General features: G+C 44.0%; 1 protein-coding gene across 2 annotated transcripts; it reads right to left on the reverse strand.

Annotated features, from left to right (window-relative positions):
• Positions 1-4,698: 4,698 nt before the first annotated feature.
• LOC139279998 (insulin-like growth factor 2) lies at positions 4,699-13,805 on the reverse strand. 2 transcript variants are annotated; one of them, XM_070899404.1, is made up of 4 exons: positions 13,672-13,805; positions 11,409-11,562; positions 8,701-8,870; positions 4,699-6,641 (listed from the first exon to the last, which is right to left on the reverse strand). In XM_070899404.1, the coding sequence occupies exons 1-4, from the start codon at positions 13,738-13,740 to the stop codon at positions 6,402-6,404; spliced, it is 633 nt and encodes a 210-aa protein (XP_070755505.1). In that variant the 5' UTR covers positions 13,741-13,805; the 3' UTR covers positions 4,699-6,401. The 2 variants fall into 2 exon arrangements, with proteins under 2 accessions (XP_070755505.1, XP_070755506.1); XM_070899405.1 differs by having other exon boundaries at positions 13,546-13,750.
• Positions 13,806-23,038: the final 9,233 nt, after the last annotated feature.

Raw genomic sequence — 23,038 nt, forward strand, 5'->3', positions numbered from 1 at the left:
CACAGTGCCGCATCACCACGGCTCTCCCCTTCACTTAAAGGGGAGAGCCTTCGCGATTTTGAAACGTCGGTCCACTGGGCCACCAGGGAGGGTTTCGGCTTGGCCAATGAGTTGGCACCCAAGAGGAGGTGCCGGCAGCCTGGCCGAACCCGGGGGCATAATTGTTGGCCCGACATGGCAATCGGCTGACAAAAAAAACATGGCGGCAGCGGCAGTAGGTCCTCCCCTTTAAGGGGCGCCGCACCACCAATGCAGAAGGCCTCAGCCTCACTCGACCACCGGGAAAAAGCAGGTTTTAGCACCACCGGGCAGGCCGAAGGTTTTCATGGCAGAATTTCGCCGTCGGGGGGTAGATGGGCAATGTGCACGGTGATGACGGACTTAACACGGATCGGCAGCAGCGGAGCAGTAGGAGGGGGAGCGGGTCACTGTCAGGATAATAACACGGGAGTGGAATTATGATAATGGCGACCATTACACGAAAACTCAGCCATTGCACTCCACAGCATGGCCGCCGCTTTCTGGTGTTAAGAGGCCTTAAGAAATGGGGCAATATCAGCCCCTTTGTTGGAAAGACCTGCAGCCTGCAGAATCTGTGCTGGAAATGGACTGAGCAACAGATTCTGCCTAAGGAAAGTGATAATCTGTCAGATGGGAGCTTTTACTGTACATTTGATGCTGTCAAGTAATCAGCTGGAGCAATGGCCAGTCAACTCCCACCTCAGTTTGACAGACGTGCTTCCTGAGCTGAGTGAATCCCATTGCCATGCAGTGAAATTTCAAATGTGAAAGGTTCTTAAGTGCCTGTAAACTACCTGATAATGATTTCAATTAGGTCGCCTGCCTCTGCCGGTCGGGTCGCTGTCGCACCGGTAAATGTGTCCGTGGGAAAGGCGTGTGGGGGCGGGATGATGGCGGGTTCCCGACCTGCTCCCAATTTTTTTAAATTTCCCACCCACCCGCTACCACCCCGTAAAATTCCAGCTGCAGTGTCCTCTTCTTCTCCTTCCTCGCTCTCTTGCATCACCTCAGGAACAGGCTGGTCCAGTGCTTGTTGTTGATTATCTGAAAGCAGAAAGGCACAAGAATCAGATTATGGCGAGGGGAGGGGTGGGGAGGTTGGGGCTGGGGGGAGTCAAATATCTATGCATGCAGCATCAGAAGCTTGAAAGTGAGAAGAGATTGTGGGATGAGGGGGAAGTAGGATGTAAGAAGCAGGATTAGGAATGAGCATACTGTTATTGTCCCCAAGAGATTCCACCTCGCTGGTTGCAAAAGCTTCCACGATGTGCTGCCCAATGATCTGCAGAACTCTCTCCTTCAGCTAGCTGAGGTCATGCATTTCTGCCTGCCGCCCTCCCAATCCCCCTCCCCCCTGCACCTGTCTGCTGCTGCTCCCTCCAGTTGTGAGGCACCTTGGCCTGCACGAGAAAGAGAAGTGTGTAAGTGAGTCTGGTGCAATGTGTTTGGGTGACGTGCCTGTGATAGTTGAGTAGCTGTCCGTGTGTGCAAGGTGTGAGATGTGGGTGTGAACGTTGCAGCAGTGGTAAAGTTGTGAGGGTGAAGTGAAGCTCAGATTGTGAGGTGCGTGTGGTGATAAGTAGAGATTGTTGGTAATTGAGTGCTGGGAGTGTGGTGTATTGAGCAGTGTGAGGCTTGTGGTACATATGGTGGGATATGACATTGGCTGAAACCTTCACTCACCTTGACCACCCATGTGGTCATTAAACTTCTTTCGGCACTGGATGGCCAACCTTGGCACCAGTGCTCGTCGCCACATAGCGGCCATCTAAGAACATAAGAAATAGGAGCAGGAGTCGGCCATTTGGCCCCTCGAGGCTGCTCCACCATTCAATAAGATTATGGCTGATCTGATCATGGACTCAGCTCCACTTCCCCGCCCGCTCCCAATAACCCTTTACTCCCTTATCGCTCAAAAATTTGTCTATCTCTGCCTTAAATATATTCAGTGACCCAGCCTCCACAGTTCTCTGGGGTAGAGAATTCCATAGATTTACAACTCTCTGAGAGAACAAATTTCTCGTCTCAGTTTTAAATGGGCAGCCCCTTATTCTAAGACTATGTCCCCTGGTTTTAATTTTGCCTATGAGTGGAAATATCCTCTCTGCATCCACCTTGTCACCTGCCACATTGTTCGGGCGGTGTATGGCGAGGGCTTCATGCCAGTGTGGGGTAACAGGACAGCTGCCTCCTCACCACGACCACAACCAGTGTCTCCAGAGCTGCGTCCAAAAATCTCCCGACTCACTCCCTATGATGACAATTTACCACCATTACTTTGGAACTCCGACTCTTCCTCCTTCTTCTTCTGCTTTTTCTTCTTCCTCCTCTTGTGCCAGCTACACTTGGAATGTCCCTGACAATAAAGTGCTGTAGCATCAATGCATCTCCCCTTTAAGTAGTGGAAAAAGCCTGCGCCACTCTGAACTGGGAATTTGACTGGCCCCTGGACCACCTGTTGAGTGACAAATCAATGAGCAGTTTTTATGCGCTGAAATCATGACTATAATCATGTTAATGAGATGCCGCCACCTAGACTATTTTGAGGTGGCGCAGCTTATCATTGGGCCTTAACACTGCTCCTTTTGTAGCTATATCCAATTTCTAGGCCTTCGAATTTTGTGCTCCACATAAACTGCAACATTTTTTTTTGTTATAAACCCTGATGGTAAATGACACTTCAATTGGTTGTCGAGGACAAAAGAAATCCCAGCAATGTTTGTTGCTGATCTGAACAGCTATATATTCCAGAGGAAAAATTCAGATGAAAACATTTGCAAAATTTATCCACCAGCGAGTCAATCTTAAAATTCTTATTCTTGTGTTCAAATCCCTCCATAGTTTCACCCTTCCCAATCTCTAACCTCCTCCAGCCCTACAATCCTCCGAGAACTCTGGGCTCCTCCAACTCTGGCCTCTTGCGCATCCCCCACTGCTTTCAGCCGACTAGACCCTAAGTTCTGGAATACCCTCCGCACACCCCTTCACCTCTCTCTCCACTTAAATCCTACCTTTGATCAAGAATTTGGACACCTGTTCAAATGTCTCATTCTTTGGCTTGGTATGACATTTTTGTCTGATTGCCCTCCTGTGAAGCATGTTGGGACATTTTACAACGTTAAAGGCACTATATAAATACAAGTTGTTGTTATGCTGCACAACCTTTCTGAATTACTTTTTTTTTTAAAAATGACTATTCTCTGTGGCAACAGTTCAAAACCTTCCCATTCATTAAGCCATAAACGCTTTGATTACATCCATAACACCCCTCACTAACCACACAATTCTGCACACGTTCAGCTGTTATTTTCACCTCTAATTTCTCTGAATCCCATTTTAGGTTGGGCTGTGACTCAGGGTGGGTGCACAGACAAACATTCCAATTTTTTTGACTGGTCTTCCAGCCCTGAGGTAACAATGGGCAATTTTCCTAATACTTTCTGTACAGCTGCCTACATGAAAACTTCGAAAAGTTCTGCTATAAAGATTAATCATTTTTTTATTGTCCAATAAATATCACGACTGTAAAAGTTATGAGGGGACAGCCTGGCTAGACCCAATTGCTCTGTTGCTCCCCGACATTCCCGTATGAATGTCCATCCCCAATCTTATTGATGCCTATAAGAATTTCTCTTTGGCAAACCATTTATTTGACTGATGATGGGAAGCATGAATTTTGCAGATATCTACTCCCAAAATCTATTTCAACTTGGAACGAGGCAGATATCATCAAACAAACAAAAAAGAAACAGTCTGTTCTTTCTTTAGCAAAGAGAATTATACTAGGAACACAGCCAGTGAAGATCGTGCTGTGCCTGATGTCTTTTCCCTTCTAAAAGCCCTAGGGTTGCAGAGGACAAAGGTCTCTTGCAGCTCTGACATAGCCCTTTCCACTAATCCTCTGCACTGTTGACAGATGATTTTGAGCATTCGCTGCTGGCAGTTCAAGAGATGTTGATGCGAACAGGAAAGGAAGAGCCCAGCCAGTTCAGAATGACTATTCAGTTATATCTCAGCAGTTTAAAGAACACGCAAGAAGATGGATAGATACCACCACACGTGCAAGAGCACCATAAAACATATTTGTTTTGGAATCATCAAAATTATCTTTTTTTTCAGTGCAGCGAAACAAAGATTTGAAAACCACCCATACCACTTGTCACTTATTTGAAACAACTCTTGATAAGTCAAATACCTAGTTCCAGCATTTTGCCAACTTTAAGGTAGTGATTGAATTAAGTAATTGAAACCATGGTATATGCAAAAAAAATGTTTGTAATTCGATTGTCAGCAGCCAACGCACTTTCCCGAGTAGCCGGTTACGTCTTAGACGGAGTCACCTCACTTTTGCAATTGCAAATCTCCCTCTGCACTGTGGAGTGCAACACAATGCTGGTTTTGTAATGTTGCTCTGTTGTAGAAGACAATCCAATTGTGATTTACTAATTGACAGAGCTCATTATATAATGGAGGATCCCTTGACATGTAAATTAAAGTCGGAAGCATGTTCATTTCAATCTTATTTTGGTTTTAACAGCAGAATTATTGGAGGTACACTCCAAGCAATTCCTGAAATCATTTGTATTACAATCCCTTGAGGTCCAAGAAATATTTTGTTGCAGTTGTTTGCGCCACAGTTTAAACTAGAGCACGAGAAGTGAGAAAACGAAAAAAATGTATTGTAATAAATTGCTTTTATTGATATTAAAAACAAAAGTACAATGATCGTGAATCTCATCTTCCTCTAGTGTCTAGTGTTGGTTGAGTGCACGTTAAATACATGACATTATATTAGTTAACAGGAGAGTACACCTTAACTGTATCTGCTAAAACATTTTTTAAAAAAGTAAAAAGCTTTATTTAACTAATGCGATTGCGGATGTTTCCCTTCATACTGGCTGATGCAAACGTTTGACAAAGAACTAGGTTTTCCGAGTACTACTTATGTAATTTTGAGCTCATTTTCTTTTAAGAAAAAAACTGAAGCTTTCTTAATTTGACAAAGCAATGGTGAATATAACGTGAAGTCACTCAAACTAGAAGTGATTCACAAAACTGCTAAGAAACAAAAGCTGTTAACACAATTGTGGGTCGAAAAACAAGAGATGAGCTGTAACCAAGTAATTGCACTTGATTATACCACGGCTGACAGCAGTGAGCATGGGTACAGTTTCCAAAAAGAAAGAGAGAGGCCTGAGGTTCTCTGGCTGAATCAAGACACCTCACAGAGGTTCCAACACCAAATAACAGAGAGAGAGAGAGAGAGAGAGAGAGACTTTTAATTTTTGGTACAAAGCATCTACGAAAGCTTTACTAGTACAAAATTAGACAAAATAGTTTCTGTCTTTGCAGTTGCTCATCAGTGCTAAGTACATTATTTGGACCAATTTTCATATATATTTTACATAAAATAAATAATGCCTTTACGCAGTGCCATTACTTTTAATAGCTTGGCGGCTCAACACTGCAAGATATAGCTCAGACTAATTCCAAAAAGATCTGACCCTGGACACTAAGTATATGAGTTCAAGTATGTTTTCAAAGCAAAGCAAGTAACTATGAATAAGAAATAAAGTTAATTGCAAAACATAGAAAAAATCATTACAACACTGCTGTTTCCCTTTGATTGTGTCTCTTTTTGTGCCTTTTGTCTTCTCCTTGCCTATCTTGCACCGCCAAAACCAAGCTAATTTTTTTTTTTTAATTTTTAAAAACACGTTTCCTAAAACGGAAAAGTTAATTTCAAGTTCTGTTTGATGTTCGTGCATTTATCAAATCCCAATTCTTCGAGTCAGCTCTTTTGCTTCTTTCAAAGCAAGTTAGCACCGTAACAAGTGTGTGTGTGTGACCACACTTATCGTTCATCAGAAATAGTGCCGTTGAAAGAAAAATAATTAAAAATAATCGACGCAATCTGTGGCAATGCAAGACTGCGCACACCACGGTTTTTAGTCCTCCTAATCTCATCTTGTTTAAAAAAAAAAGGTGCAGGATCTGGATGACACTAGGTATTCCACGAAGTGTTGATATCCCTTCTTGTACAGGTGCAGAACAATCAGGACACATTATCTAGAATGCATCGCGAGACATTTGTATAAAACAAATTGTAGTCTGCGGCGTGACCCCTTTGGCCCAAACATCTCAGACGCTGCGACTTCTTTTGCCCACCAGGCATCACTTCTACCAGGCCGCTTGAGAATCAGTGCACTTCTTTGATGGCTGATGGAAGGGTAAGGGAATGGAGGGGCGGGGGCAGGGAAGGGAGGTCGAGGTAGTGGGGAAGGGCGGGGGAAGAATTCAGTTGGAATGCCACAGAAATGACGTCGTGTACAAAGCTATAATCCCTGTCTTTTATCACAAGAAATGTGCAAAATTTTTCATCATTCTTGACTGAAGTATTTCTTTGATGACGCTCGGACTTCGAGGGGCGGTTTGACAGGGAGAGTCAGAAGTGCCTTGTGCTTTTTGACATACTGTAAGCTCTGGACTTCCTCAACTTGCCTCCTGAGCCTTTGGGCCATGAAACTTGGAGGAATGCCTCTTCGCAGACGCTGGGCAGATCTTTTTTGCCAGAAGTCATATTTGGAATACTTGGCAACCAAAGGCTTCCTAAAGCTTTCCTGCAATTGAAAACAAATAGTATTAGCAACGATGCCAATTGCATTTTACAATTATAACAGCATCAAAAGGCTATCTGATGTTCTGAGCTTCAGATAACTGATAACTACCATGTCCCCATTGTTCATTAGCTTAGCACTGCCAGTCCCTGAACAAACAGCAAAGAAGAACCACAGCATGAACTACTGTTAACTGTTAAACAAGGTCTTAAAAAGAGATCGAAGTGGTTTTGTTTTTCCTTTCTGAACATTGTAGTATTTTTCAAAAGTCCAGAGATAAAACTTTGAGCGAATCCAAAACAACAGATCACTAATGGTTAAAAGTTGCACTGGGGGCATGGAGCCTCACTAGGTGCAGGCATGGGTCAAAGTTCAGGTGATGACTCTCTAGTCCCAATTCTGTCTTCACACATCTTGCGCTACGTGAGCCATGTGGACAGCAGAGTCTCACCACTTGTCCTTAAGAAGCTGCCGGGCACGAAATTAGAAAGCCTGAGGGGTATTCTGCTTATTCATGAAAAAATCTGGTGAACAAGCAGAATGGATGGAGATAAAGTGAGAAGGCAGGAAGGTTGGGTTGAAATCAACCAAAACAGTGAGCTTATTGGGTGAAATGATCCATTCCTGTGGTTATGGAATCAACTGCCATGACCTTGTCTGGTAGTGTTCTAGGTGAGATCAAAAGGACAGCCGTGCAACTGAAAATAAACTAGCCTTCTTGAACACTCTAGCGAGCAGGTGGTGCATTGTGATTCCCTGCCGGGGAACATCCGTTGAATGGTCTCTTTCAACATGGTTCTTTACTTTAAAATGAAACAATCTCTTTAGTCTTGGACGCTCTTAATATTGTACTGGTGTTTAAAAGATAAAAGAAAAGGCTTAAATCAACAGCACAGATGTTGAAAGTAAAATGGTAGCACTTATATCACAGGGGAAACCAATTCATTTGATGTTTCCCATACTGCAAAATTCCTTCAATAAATGAATAGTTAGCAACTGGAATTAGTCAGGTTTTGATCATTTGGTGAAAGTTTTAGGTGCATAATGAAAGAAAGCGAGTTCTTAACTTCTTACACTGGGTTGTGTATGTGTTCAAAATTATGAAGGGCTTTGCGAAGATTAAATAAGGAGAAACCATTTCCAGTGGCAGAAGGGTCAGTAACCAGAGGACACAGATTTACGACAACTGGCAAAAGAACCAGATGGGAGATGTTGAGAATAGTTTTTTTTTAAACGCAGCGAGTTATGATGATCTGGAATACACTGCCTGAAAGGATGGTGGATTCAAAAGTAAAGGGAATTGGATATATATATACATTGAAAAGGAAAAATTTGCAGGGCTATGGGGAAAGAGCAGGAGATTGGAACTAATTGGATAGCTCTTTCAAAAGAGCTGGCACAGGGACGATGGGCCAAATGGCCTCCTTCTGTGCTGTATCATTTTATGTAGTATATCATGTACCCATATGTTAGCAATGGCACTGTACTAACACAGCAAGAGTAAAGGCTGTTAAACCCAACTCCACTTATGTTGTCAGCCTACGGCATAATCATGCAACTTTCAGAGTTTGTGAAATAGTAGTTAATTGTGATTAATAAAGAATACAAAGAAAGGAAATAAATTTGGTAAGATTTCGCTGACAAAATTATTTTAGCATAAGGAGAATTAAAATGCGTTTTATAGAATAGTCAAAATATAATGGGGAAGAAAATTAGCAAAACATGTCCCTCTCAGATTTGCTCTGAAATGTAGCAGCCTATAATTAATTGTACTGACCATTGCTGATACAAAGTAGGCTACAACAGAAATCCTTCATAAAAAGCCAATAAATCCAATAGTTTGGGAGGGAGGGCGGGGAAGAATGACTGCAACTGTTTTTAAACTGGAAATGAAGACCTTTAATTGGACGGCAGAAGGCAGGAGTATACAACAGATTTACTTAACTACCCCCGAAAAAAAAATTGCAGCAGGATGGCATGGAGGTGCAAAGTTGTTGAGAGAAAATGGCTTAAAATAAAAGATCATTTTACTGGTGAAAGTAGCAATGAAACAACCATATACCTTATTTCCTGATGGTAAAAGATTAAAAGGTGTTCCAGAGAGATCTCGCTCTTTCTTGACAGGTTTTGCACAGTAGAGTTCTAGAAGGCCCAGGTCACAGCTGCGGAAGCAACATTCTTCTACTATTCCTCGGTTCTGTCTACGGCTATTGGATCGTCCAGTCGCTCTGCCTGAAAGATGGGAGAAATTTTTATTTTTCTTGCCGCTTCAGTAGTATCGAGGAGGCTTCCAGTTAATATTGACTAATGCTGAAGAAAGAAACTAAAATTTATGGATTATGCCAAAAAAAAAAGCAGAGGCCAGTTGACCTTGCCAACACAGCAGGAAAGGCATGCAATGAAAGAGGGGTCCAATGAACTATATGGCATCAACTGTAGGATCAGAGTAAAAGATAACTTTGGCTGAGGTAATGGGCAATCACCTTTTATGTCAGTTCGCTATGAACTCTGTGCTTATGTTAACTTTTCCCTGTAGCTCAGGGACTGCAGACAGTGATTATCGTTTCGGGAATCTCACTGATCACAGCATTCCTTTTTCTTGGGTGTTGTAGATAGCATCACTTTCTGTTGTAGGTGCACGCAGAAAAACACTTAAGCCACATTGTTATGAAAGAGTCGCATTTCCGTGCAAAGGCTTTATCTTTCTCTTAAAAAGAAAGGCCCCTCTTCATATTGTTATTTTCATCTTGACTGTATGTTCCTTCACTTGTGAAGATCTCCAGATGATCAGCAAGATAAACAAGAATAGAGGCGTGTTGATGCAAGACATAACTACGCTATCATTGGTCAGCAAAGTCCTATAAATTGGGGGAATTGGTTCAAATCAGGTTGCAGCACATTTGTTTTAAAATGATGCCAATTTGTTTGTATAGGCAACTATTGAAGACCAGATGCAATAATTGGGGACACCGGACTAAAACTGTCACATGCAAAAAAACAAAAGAAATTCTTTATTCCCCCACCCCTTTCTTCAGCAGAGTATAGTTCCAAAAAGCCTAGATCATTAAAAATGTCTTTAAATGAACGATGGAATGCTGCAGCAGTATTACTTTAATCAGAAGAATGTGGAAATAAACAAGCACTCCATTGTGAATATCTGCAGAGTGGTTTAGCTTTGTGTCCTTGTCAAACGAGGGAGAGAGAGAGAGAGAGAGAGAGAGAGAACACGTGAGAAAATGTGCTTATTCAGCATAAGTGCAGGCTTGGAAATGAGTTTATCCACAGTTTACTCGAGATCCAAATTTATGACACTGGACACCTGCCTGCTAATTGCTCCTTTTCTCTGTTACAATGAGGTCTGTGGTCAACAAAAAGGAACTTTTTAAATGTAATTGAGGGGTTTTCATTGTACACTGAGCAAGTGCGATGCTTGCAGGAAATGCCACATTTTATTTAAGGTTTCCTCAATGATTGGCTGCAGGACTATGATATATTTGAAGCTTTTTATTTATAGTTGAGGAGGTTATCATTATAAGAATTATCAGTCGCATTTATTATTGACTAACATAATGGAAAGATTGCTAATAAACTGTCTGTAGTTCAAATGTTTGAAGAACAGCAATAACTTATGTTTTTTAATAAAGTATCCTAACCCAAGGGAGTATTCTCTTCGTCAGTATACAGGAATTTGTAGATTTGTTTCCAGTTCTGCTTAAAAGCAATATTAATCGTCACTAACATGGCACCTCTGGGAGGGCCTCAGTCACTCAGGAGGTGTGATTTGGAAAGTTAAGAATCACAGCTTCTCTGGGCCCAGTGAGTGGCACAGCCTCTTCTCATAACCCCAACTTAGAGAAAAATGCTTTTCCTTCCATTATTGCCTTGTAAGGAAACACAATTTGAAAATCCTTACTTTACAGTGCAAGATATTCCAAGTGAATGCAAATAATATCCATTAGTTCCGTAAACCCTTTTGATGGACTGAGTTGTATTAAATCCAGGCTGGGATTCATGCACATGAACAAGAGTAGGCCATTCAGCCCCTTGAACCTTTTCCGAAATTCAATTAGCTCATGGCCGATCTGTATCTCAATACCCATTTGCCTGGCTTTGACCCATATACCTTATCTCACAAAAATTTATCAATCTCAGTTCTGGAATTTTCAATGACAGCCTGGAATCCAAACGCAGAATTTTGGACCTCAAAATCTGAACGCGATCCTAAATTTCGCACTGCCAATTTACATGCCCATTCTGTTTGTTTTGCAGAACCTAGAACACTAAATGTGACACAAACTCACTAAAGTGGAGTGTATTGTCTTTAAGGAAGTCATTATCAAATGGCACGGTCAGGTGATCAAGATGTGGAATGGCTGTAGATCTAAACGGATCTACAGTTTAGGAGACACCAAAAAAAACTGGACACTTCTGGTCTTGAAACAGATTGGCAGACCTCACAATAGCTCCAAGTAATTGGAGACACAGGCACTTTTTTGTCTCATAATACTCCTGTGAAGCACCTTGGATGTTTTACTACGTTAAAGGCACTATATAAATACAAGTTGGTGTTGTTGTAGTAAATGGAGATTTAGATTAGGGGACCCCTCCCCCAACATGCAAAAAGTAATCATCAAACAACAAGAAAAACCAATAAGAATACACAAGAATTTTTAGTAACAGGGAAAAAAAAAAATCAGACTCAGCAAGCTTTACACACATCAAGATAGTTCTTTAGTTCCTGAATTTTCAGTACAAAAATGGTTAACTTACTAAAGTAAAATCCTCTTTCACCGCAGACAAACTGTAGTGTGTCCACTAGCTCACCACCACATAGTGTTTCAGCTGCAGTCACTCCATCTAGAATGTACATTGTGAAAGCGATGGAAATGAACAGCAGTTGCCTGGATGGAGACATTTTTCTATCCTGAGAAAAAAGAAGGAAATTAAAGTTTATCAGCTGAAATTGCTGATTCCCAAATATCTCAATATCCTAAAACCACGTGTTATGCTATTTTGACAAGACTATAGCATGGTTATAGTAATATCTTAGCAGCATTTGCCGTCCCTGATGCTGTTAAGTCCAAATCCCCATTTGCTCCAAAAACAACAAACTCAAAAGAATGACCTTGATTTGTAAAATGGTCATGATCAGATCTGATCCAGTGTTAAAAAGTAATGTCATTACATTGAGTCAGAGTCCAGATATTATCCTTGTAACATGAGCAGAATGGGAAATATGCATTCCAGTATCTAGCCCAGTCAACGTTAGCGTGTTGTCTACAAGCTTTGATAACATCAGTTTGGTCTGCTACACCAAGAGTGAAACAGGAGAATGAAAACTGATTGAGAAAAAATCTCTTGCAATCTGAGACACACATTATCTGTTCAGAACAGGTTGATATTAATTCTTGAAATGGTGTAGATTTTTTTTAAAACTCCCACAAACTGCTAATAAGGTCTCCCTGTACACAGGACTACTACTTTCGACCAGCAATTAAGCTAATTTTGGAGCTAGTAACCAATGGTTACAAGCACAAAAATGCAATCTGGTACTGTCCACGGTACCCAGCCCATGGTACAGACACCCTACATTGGTGATATTCTGCAGTATAAAACTCCAGAACAAAAACACTTTGGGTGTGTGTGGGAGGTGCTGATTATCATCAATAACTGCACAACAGGTTATAGATTCTGGGTTATAACTGTCAAAATCGAATGCAAATCTGTGAGATTCCATCGAATTTACCTTACCTTTCTGTTTGAATAAACACTCTTTAAAAAAAAAACTATCCTCCCAGTGGATTAGGATATTTAAATTTAAAAAGTTTTTAATAGTAAGAATATCAAATAATTGCTCAGTTATAGTTCCCATTGAATTTAAAAAGTAGATATAAAAAAAAACAGTTCTTAAATCTATGTTCCTGGGTTTACATCTGAATCCAGGGCAGGTTCCAGCAAATACTGATTTTTTTTATAAACACATATCATTACATTTATTGTACTATTCTATGCTTAAATACTTTACAACAGTATGCTCCAATGTCCTTGAAGTTTTTCATCAATTAACTTAAAACTGGTTGAAAGCATTAGAACCCCTCAGAAATTGCATTTTCACTTTCAGATTAAGAAAAATTTGTACTGAAAATCCCACTAAAATATTTTAAAATGTCTCAACACCTACATGCATGAAACAGAAACACACGCCTGAGCAGTGTGTGTGTCATTCATAGAACTGTACGGTTGTTTCTTTAATTCATAAAGACCGATTTTCTTGGCAATAGAAAATTGGAGGGTCCATAAAAAACACTTAGTTAGAATTCTTTTGAAAAAAAGTTTTTTTTTTTTTAAAAGTCACTATCTGAAGTCTAACCTAGATTTTTTAAAATTTATTTTAAATGAGTATGGATTATAATGATGTATCAGAAATCATAGATCGGTTTCCTCGGGTTAAGGATATTACAGTAAAGTCAAACCAGAGAGTCTAGCAGCACACAAGCAGGATACTAACGCTACCCAGTGGAACACTCTGGGAAACTCACCCCAGCCCAGGCAGCGAACAGCGAACAGCAAACATGGTGCAAAACAAGAAATAAGGGCATCAGATTACTTCTCTGTTCTCAGTGCCGGGGCTTGCATTATTCTCAATGCACTTCATATACAATCTTTAAAAAAAATCTACTGAAACACGTTTGTAACGGGGCGGGGGGAATCAATAGTCGAAGAAACTGGTTGAAAGGGCTATTGTATGCATAACTTTTTTCTCACCGTTTTTCTCTGCAAAAAGTGTAAAAATATTTTTTTTTGCAAATGAAACGAGAAATGCATAACAAGTAAATTAAAAATAAATGAGCGTGAGGTAGCACACTTATTCTCTCTTGCAGTATTTCCCCTCAAAAAAATAACTTACCCAACAATGAAAGTGCTTCTGGAATAGTTGCAACTAAACATATCATGTTAATTTTTTTTTAAATGATGCGATTTTTTTCGTGAAAGAATTTTTTTTTAAATCGATTTCCGCCTAATTCCTTGTTACCTTCACGGAGTTGTCGCTGCAAGCTGAGTCTGCACAGGTCGGGCAGAGAGCTGGGCATTTGGGATCCATTGTACGGCGTTGTTGAGACGGAGGGGCGCGATTCCCAGCTGAAGGTCCTTTAAACGCTGCTCCAGAGTTCAGGAGACAGACAGAAGAGAGCTCCCGCGCTCCTTATATACCCGCAGCGTGAGCCGCCAGCACGCACGCTCCGAGGGGCCACCGCCGTTCCAACAGCACTTGGTAAAACCTGGCCAACTCCCTCCAAGACGCTGCAATAAAATTGCCTCCTTTTTCAGAAAAAAAACAAAATACGCATAGATATTGATGCAATGTATTTCTTTAAAGGGCTGACATGTTTTTTCTTTTCGGTTGTCGTGAAATGCATGCTTTTTAAAAAAAAAAGTATTTTGCAAAGCTTTCATTTGTGCATTTTAATAGTGTCTATGTGGGTCAGACCTGTCATGTTATTTATTCGGAGTGGCAATCATTTGGGGTTAAACATTTATATTTTTACATGCTTTAAAAAATGCTGCTTCCTCCCCCCCCCCCCCCCCAATCAAAAAAAATGAATTAAAGAGGTTCCAATCAATCACTCTTGTTTAACATAAGTGTCACTCCTAACACTTCTCATCATGTTGACAACTTTTGATAGGGTTACTAACTTTTGCCAAGTGCACAATAAAAGGGAGGAGGCAGAATGGAGGCGGAGCAGGAGGTGGGATTGTGGACTGAGCTCTGATTTCAATGCTATTGAAATTCAATTCTTTAACAACGAATGATTATCATGAAATGAGCGGGGAATAGACTATTTTTTAAAGAGGAACAGACTTTTTAAAGCGAAAAATAAACAGACTTATCGACCTCGATATTAACCCCGCTCCCCCCAACGATGAGTGGTATAGGGCCAGGGGGATGTGGGGGTTCAAGACTTAAATATGAGAACGTGTCCCAAACCCACGACGCACGCCCCATTTTCACGGTGGCGATATCAGGGAGACCAAATGGAGAGTCGGGACACTTAGTTAACATATTTAAATCGGGATCCCACACTGCAATTGGGAAAAAGAAAAGAAGCAGTTGCACGTCAGGAAGTCCCACAGCGTTTTACAGCCAATGACATACAGGTTATTTGAAGCGTAGTCACTGTTGCAGGGTAGGAGTCTGATTTAAAACTCACCGCTATTGCTACGGGTTTCCCAGGGGTCAGGAAACCTGGTAGTGAAAGGGAGTTTGGACCTGCCAGCTCCACAGGGTCAGTTAACTTTCTCAGCATTCCTTGTGGGCCAAGAACAACAGGAGCTTCCCCCCTCCGGCTTCTAAAGGAAGCCTTTGGCCAACTGCGCCCCCCCTCGGCAATCACGACTTCGCTCTTCCCCAACCCCCCTTCCAATCGCTAACACCCCGCCCCTTCTGATCGAGGTTCCCTCTCACCCCCCCCCTCCAATCGCTGATGCCGTCCCTTCGGATTGAGACTTCCCTCTTCCCCCTCCCCTCCCAATTACTGATGCCCGTCCCTTCCGATCGAAGCTTCTCTCTCCACCACATCCAATAACTGAAGGCCCGTCCTTCTGACTGCACCTCTCTCTTTCCCCTCCCGATTGCCGACTGCTCCTCCCTACCCAGGATCACGGGCTCTTTCTCCCTCCCCGCCCTATTTGTCGACCAGCCACCAATCCCGATTGCCGGGGACCGTTCTTAAGGGTCTCCGGCTGTGCCCTCCTGATGCTGGCTCTTCTTCCCGGCAGCCGACCAGGCTGTCAATTTAGCCGGCTGCTGGATAGGAAACAGAAAGGAAAAATGATAATGAGGTCCTGCCATTAAGTTCCTTTGCCGGGTTCTTCGGCTGTTTTCAGCCTCACCCTCATCCTCCCTGCGGCTTCATAAATATCGGGGCTAGAGTGTCTGGTTTCACTTTGAGCAATTTTTGGCCAACCTATTCAACAACAAGAATGTTGGATTTAAAACTACATGATAGCGACCCTAAACTGTGATTCACTCTCTCACACACACACACACACTGCACATACAATTGCCTTTACTATAGCTTTTCTTGCTGTTTGGATAATAAAGGCTTGTTCTGGAGGTAATTCATCATACTAATGTTTTAAAGGGCTATTATTGTTTTTACTGCCAGGTGTTTATAAAGGGAACATTGGTCAAGTTCCTGTTTTTACTGTTTAACATGCGATGTTGAGGCACCAGTAGCTGGCTGCGTGAGAGATCCTACAATTGGCCTCAGTGTCTCTGGGCTAGGGAGGAAGAGGGAAAAAAATCAGCTAGGATTCCCTGCTTCTGATTGCTATCCAGCTGAAAATGTGCTCGTATGGCTCCCAATCCACCACCGCCTCAATGTTAAAATTCTGTGTTCAAATCCCTCCATGGCTATGCCCCTCCCTATCTCTGTAACTTTGCTAGCCCTACAACACTCCGGAAACTCTGCTTTCCTCCGTCTCTGAATTCCTTCGCCCCAACATTAAAAGAAATAAAACTTTTACTTATATAGCACCTTTCATGATCTCAGGATGTCCCAAAGCATTTTACAACCAAGGAAGTACTTTTGAAGTGTAGTCACTGTTGTAAGGTAGGAAATGCAACAGCAAATTTGCACAGCAAGCTCCTAAGTATAGCAATGACCAGATAATCTGTTTTAATGATGTTGATTGAGAGATAAATATTGGTCACAACACCAGGGCTAACTCCCCTTCTCTTCATCAATATAGTGCCATGGGAACTTTACATCCACCTGAGAGATCAAACAGGGCCTCAGTTTAATATCTCATCTAAGAAACAGCACCTCTAACAGTGCATTACTCTTCTCAATCTTCCTCGCTGCCATGCTCCACCTCATAGTCAACAAGCTCCCCGCTGGAGTGGAACTAAACTACAAAAGCAGTGGGAACCTGTTCAACCTTCGTCATCTCCAGGCCAGGTCCAAGACCACCCCAACCTCTGTGGTCGAGCTACAGTAAGCTGACGACGCTGCATCTGTGCACATACAGAGGCTGAACTCTGAGTCATAGTCAACGTATTTACTGAGGTGAACGAAAGTAAGGGCCTTACACTAAACTTCCGTAAGACAAAGATCTTCCACCAGCCTGTCCTCGCCGCACAGCACTGCCCCCCAGTCATCAAGATCCACAGCACGGCCCTGGACAACATGGACCATTTCCCATACCTCGGGAGCCTCTTATCAGCAAGAGTAGACATTGACAACGAGATTCAACACCGCCTCCAGTGCACCAGTGCAGCCTTCGGCCGCCTGAGGAAAAGAGTGTTTGAAGACTATTCCCTCAAATTTGCCACCAAGTTCATGGTCTACAGGGCTGTAGTAATATCCGTCCTCCTGTTTGGCTCAGAGACATGGACCATGTACAGTAGACACCTCAAGTCACTGGGGAAAGACCATCAACGATGTCTCCGCAAGATCCTACAAATCCCCTGGGAGGACAGATGCACCAACATTAGTGTCCTCGACCAGGCCAACCTCCCCAGCATTGAAGCACTGACCACACTTGATCAGCTCCGCTGGGCAGGCCACATTGTTCGCATGCCAGACATGAGACTCCCAAAGCAAGCGCTCTACTCGGAACTCCTTCACGGCAAACAAGCCAAAGGTGGGCAGAGGAAACGTTACAAGGCCATCCTCAACGCCTCCCTGATAACAGTGCAACATCCCCACTAACACCTGGGAGTCCCTGGCCAAAGACCGCCCTAAGTGGAGGAAGTGCATCCGGGAGGGCGCTGAGCATCTCGAGTCTCACCCGAGAGCACAGGCAGCGGAAGGCGCATGTGGCAAACCTGTCCCACCCACCCTTTCCCCCAACGACTATCTGTCCCACCTTTGACAGGGACTGTGGTTCTCGTATTGGACTGTTTAACCACCTAAGGACTCATTTTTAGAGTGGAAGCAAGTCTTCCTCGATTCCGAGGGACTGCCTATGATGATGATGGCTCCCTCAGTGTATTATAGTGTCAGCCTAGATTTTTGTGCTCGGCTCCTTGGCTCGGTGTCAAATTTGATCTGATAATGCTCTTTGGGACATTTTACTACATTAAATGGATGATATAAATGCAAGTTGTAGTTATTGTTTTTGTATGTGCACTTCGCAAGAACAGGATTGGCTGGGCTGGAACGGTCACTCGGGTCAGACTGTGCCTTGCGCCACTCGCTATTGAGGGTTACATGTGCAGAAAGGCAAAGTTCCAGAGGGTGCCTGGCACATGGGGAATTGTACCCTGGCACCTTCAGGAAATGAGAGAAAATCAGGGAATGGAGATGAACAAAAAAAAAGTCTTTTTCCGTTTCCTTACAGTAACATTATATTGACTTGATTATATTAAATTTAAAAACATCTTTGCTTAAGTAACCCAGAAATCAAAAAGACAGCGGCCTGAAACTGTAATGTCCTTGATAAAACTGGTGAGGTGGGGGAATGCTATGACTAGCTCTTAATCTCACTGAAATTTATTATTGATACTCGGCAATGCTGCAGTTTGGGCTAAAGACTACTCGGTCTAGCAATTGGCCTCCTTAGTGGCTCCCATTATCGCCTCTGGGCGGAAATAACTGGGCGCTAACGACTTACCGACTGGGCACGTTGAGATGAACAATTCCCGCTAACTTGAGCGAGAGGTTTGCTGCAGCGGTAACACTTTGCGCCCCGATCTCCTGTGGCCGGAGATCGTGACGTCATTGCCGTGCGCATCGCCCCGGTAGCGCCTTGGACCCAAACTTCAGTTTCGTCCCCTGCAGCATCGCTGAGCGACAACACCGACAGCTGCAGGAGGCGTTGTTCGGGAGGTCAGGAGCTTCAGAGGCGCAAGTTAAGGGGATGTTGGAAACGTAAGTATAAAAATTGTTGCAATTTGTGATTTAAATTTTTCCCATTTCTCTTAGACTGCAATCGATCAGCCTGGCACTCTGCTGGAACGCATGGGGCTGATTGGGCTAGATCGCGGCTGCCGTCTGGGATCAGCTAACTGGTCCCAATGCAGAGCCTGCAGCATTGGTCCTTCCCTCTGTGGGGGGGAAGGAGTCTCGAATCTCAGCAGTGCTGCATGGGACATTGTACAGCACTGCACCACTACCGCCCCGCCTGCGTCCTTTAGCGCTCCAGGAAGGAAGTGTATCACTTGATTTGGTGCTCCACTTCTTCCTGGAGCACTAACACCGAATTTACAGTAAGCTGAAAATCATTTGCACCTGGAGCTAATTTTTCCAGCTTTCAAAAGTTAACTCCCCAAATGGGGCACTCCCGAATTTCTCCCCCCATAACTTTAAAAATGTTCAAACTATGTAATTTCCTAATGCTGTTAATGGGAGACTGTATATTAAGAAAGAAAATGAAAGTCTTGCATTTATATAGCACTTTTCACAGCTCAGGACAGCCCAAAGCGCTTTACAGCCAATGAAGTACTTCTTTGAAGTGTAATGTAGTGCATCTGTTTTGGGGCAAGTTTAGAAACTTTTGGAGTAATAGAAAGATGTAAGTGTGAAAATCACACTTTTCCCATTGGTATTTTGCATCCAATGCATTATTACCTCAGCATCAGTAGTTTTGGATTGATCAGCAAAATTGCAAATTTTATTGGTATTTATTACTGACTAACCTGCTCCAGCCCCTGTTCCATCATACACCCTATGGTCTACCATACACCCTATGGTTCACCATACACCCGAATATGTCCTTACTATACAATACAAATGCACACGAGGCCCATACTAGAGAGAAGGCCACTCTGTGACCAGTAACCTTTATTAGCACTGAAGTGGAGAAGATGGGTGGAGCTTCCCCTTTTATACCTGAAAGTCCAGGTTAGGAGTGTCTCCCACAAGTTCACCGCCTAGTGGTCAGTGTTCTCATGGTGTACAACTTACGTCAGTTTATACATGGATCACAATGACAGTTGAATACATGACATCACCTCCCTCCAAAAGTCTTATTGGGATCACAGGTTAAGTCTCTCTGGTGGTTTACGCTCCCTTGTAGAGCGCCTGAGTTGGGGCTCCAGTTGTTGGGCGTTAGCCTGAGTGCTGTTTGCGGTGCCTCAGGCCTGTCGGGATTGCCCACAGTGACTGGGCTCTCCTCCACTTGGTTCCGGTGTTCGGTCACCTGTGGTGGAGTGAAACCTACATCGTGTTCTTCCTCTGCTTCTTCTATGGGGTTGCTGAACCTCCTTTTTGTTTGATCCACGTGTTTGCGGCAGATTTGTCCATTGGTAAGTTTAGTTACCAGAATCCTATTCCCCTCTTGGGCAATCACAGTGCCTGCGAGACATTTGGGCCCAGTAGCATAGTTGAAAACAAAGACAGGGTCATTGACATCAATACATCGCGCCTCGCATTCCCGTCATGGGAGTCACATTGTGACTGGCGCCTGCTCTCAACATCATGGTGGGGTGTATAAGAGATAACCTGGTTTTGAGCATCCTTTTCATTAGCAGCTCTGTGGGTGGAACCCCTGTGACCGAGTGTGGTCGGGATCTATTGGTCAACAGGAGGCGTGATAAGCGGCTTTGTATGGAACCCCCTTGAATTCTGAGCATCCCCAGTTTGATTATCTGCACTGTTCGTTCTGCCTGGCCGTTTGAGACCGGATTGAACGGTGCCGTTCTGACATGGTTGATACAATTTCCTGCCATGAAGTCCTGGAATTCAATGCTTGTAAAGCACGGGCCATTGTCGCTGACCAAGACGTCCGGTAGACCATGGGTGGCGAACATTGCCCGTAGACTTTCTACCGTGGCAGAGGATGTGCTTGAATTGAGAATGTCACACTCGATCCATTTGGAGTAGGCGTCGACTACAACCAAAAACATTTTTCCTATGAAAGGACCTGCATAGTCCCCATGGATGCGTGACCATGGCTTGGCGGGCCAGGACCAGGGGCTAAGGGGGGCTTCCCTGAGCGCATTGCCCAGCTGGGCACACATGTTGCACCTGCGAACACAAAGTTCCAGGTCTGCATCTAACCCTGGCCACCAAACGTGTGACCAGGCAATTGCCTTCATCATGACAATGCCTGGGTGCTCATTGTGGAGTTCTCGGATGAACGCCTCTCTGCCCATCTGGGGCATGATTACTCGGTTTCCCCATAGTAGGCAATTGGCCTGAATCGAGAGTTCATCCTTGCGCCTGTGAAATGGTTTAAATTCCTCAGGGCATGCCCCGTACGTGGCTGCCCAGTCCCCATTCAGGACACATTTCTTGACTAAAGACAGTAGTGGGTCTCTATTAGTCCAGACTTTGATGTGATGGGCTGTCACGGATGAGCCTTCGCTTTCGAAAGCTTCAACAGTCATGACCATCTCAGCAGCATGCTCGGTTGCCCCCTCGGTGGTGGCTAGTGGGAGTCTGCTGAGTGCATCGGCGCAGTTTTCAGTGCCCGGTCTGTGCCGAATTGTGTAGTCATAGGTGGCTAAAGTGAGTGCCCACCTCTGTATGCAGGCCGACGCATTCACATTTATGCCTTTTTGTCGGCTAAAAGAAATTTTTGGGTTTGTGATCTGTCTCCTGCTCAAATTTCCTGCCAAACAGTTTCAGGTGCATTTCTTTTACTGCATATACACATGCAAGCGCTTCCTTTTCTGCCATCCTGTAGCCCCTTTCTTCCTGGGACAGACTTCTGGAGGCATAAGTTACCGGCTGTAACTGACCATTGGCATTCACATGCTGCAACACACACCCGACCCCATAGGACGACGCATCGCACGTTAAAACAAGTTTCTTACATGGGCCATATAGTGTTTATAGATTGCTGGAGCATAACAAATTGCGTGCTCTATCAAAAGCCCTTTCCTGGCTGTCACCCCAGACCCATTCGCAACCTTTGCATAGGAGCATGTGTAGCGACTCTAACAGCATGCTCAATTTGGGAAGAAAGTTACCAAACTAGTTCAGGAGCCCCAGGAATGAATGCAGCTCCGTCATGTTACAGTGTCTGGATGCTCTCTGGATCGCTTCCGTTTTGGACGCAGTAGGTCTGATCCCGTCTGTTGCTACCCTCATCTCCAGGAATTCTACCTCTGGAGCTAGGAAGACGCACTTCGCCTTTTTCAGTTACAGACCTACCCGGTTCAGTCTATGTAGCACCTCCTCCAGGTTGTGGAGGTGTTCTTCAGTATCGCAACCCGTGATGAGGATGTCGTCTTGAAAAACCACCGTCCTTGGAATCGACTTGAGGAGACTTTCCATGTTTCGTTGAAAGATCGCGGCGGCCAAGCGAATCACAAATGGACATCTGTTGTACTCAAACAACCCCTTGTGTGTCATGATGGTGGTCATCTTCTTCGACTCACTCGCCAGCTCCTGGGTCATATAAGCTGAGGTCAGGTCCAATTTTGAAAAAAGTTTGCCACCGGATAGCGTCGCAAAGAGGTCCTCCACTCTCAGTAGCGGGTACTGGTCTTGGAGTGACACCCGATTGATGATGGCCTTGTAATCACCACATATCCTGACCGACCCATCCGCCTTGAGCACCGGCACAATCGGGCTCGCCCAGTCACTGAATTCGACTGGCGAGATGATGCCTTACCTCAGCAGGCGGTCCAATTCGCCTTCTATCTTTTCCCACATCACGTACGGCACCACTCTGGCCTTGTGGTGTACTGGCCTGGCGTCTGGGTTTATGTGAATCACTACCTTGGTCCCCATGAAAGTGCCAATGCCGGGTTGAAATAGTGAGTCAAATTTGTCCAGGACCTGTGAGCATGATATTCGCTCCACAGAAGAAATTGCATTGACATCGCCCCATTTCCAGTTCATGACAGCAAGCCAACTCCTCCCCAGCAGTGCGGGACCATCCCCCGGGACAATCCAAAGTGGCAATCTGTTCTCCGAATCTTTGTGGGTCACGACTACCGGAATGATCTCCTTTGTATATGTCCGTAGCTGTGCGTCAATCAGCAATAATTTTGGCCTCCTGGCCTTGGACGCCCACAACCTTTCGAACTGTTTGATACTCATCAGGGACTGGCTGGCCCCCGTGTCTAGCTCCATTGAAACTGGGATGCCATTGAGGAGCACTTTCATCATTATCGGTGGCATCCTGGTGTATGAACTGTATATGTGCTCCACATGAACTCGTTGAACTTCAGCTTCCAGCGATTTCCCTCAGTGTCCATTTGGCCTCGTAGGGCTTACATCGGGCCCATCCTCCTCGTACATCAACTTGGCTGCAGGCTTCCTGCACATACGCGCCAAGTGACCCCTGACATTGCAATTTCTGCAGGTATATTGCTGATACCTGCAAGCTCTGGCTGTGTGTTTGCCTCCACACCTCCAACATGAGCCGTTGTTGGAAACAAAAGGTCCATTACCAGTCGATCGTCTCTGACTGTCTCAGTAACTGTCCTTCAACGCACCATT

The sequence above is a fragment of the Pristiophorus japonicus genome, chromosome 14 (genome assembly GCF_044704955.1).
Source record: "Pristiophorus japonicus isolate sPriJap1 chromosome 14, sPriJap1.hap1, whole genome shotgun sequence".
NCBI classification, from domain to species: domain Eukaryota; kingdom Metazoa; phylum Chordata; class Chondrichthyes; family Pristiophoridae; genus Pristiophorus; species Pristiophorus japonicus.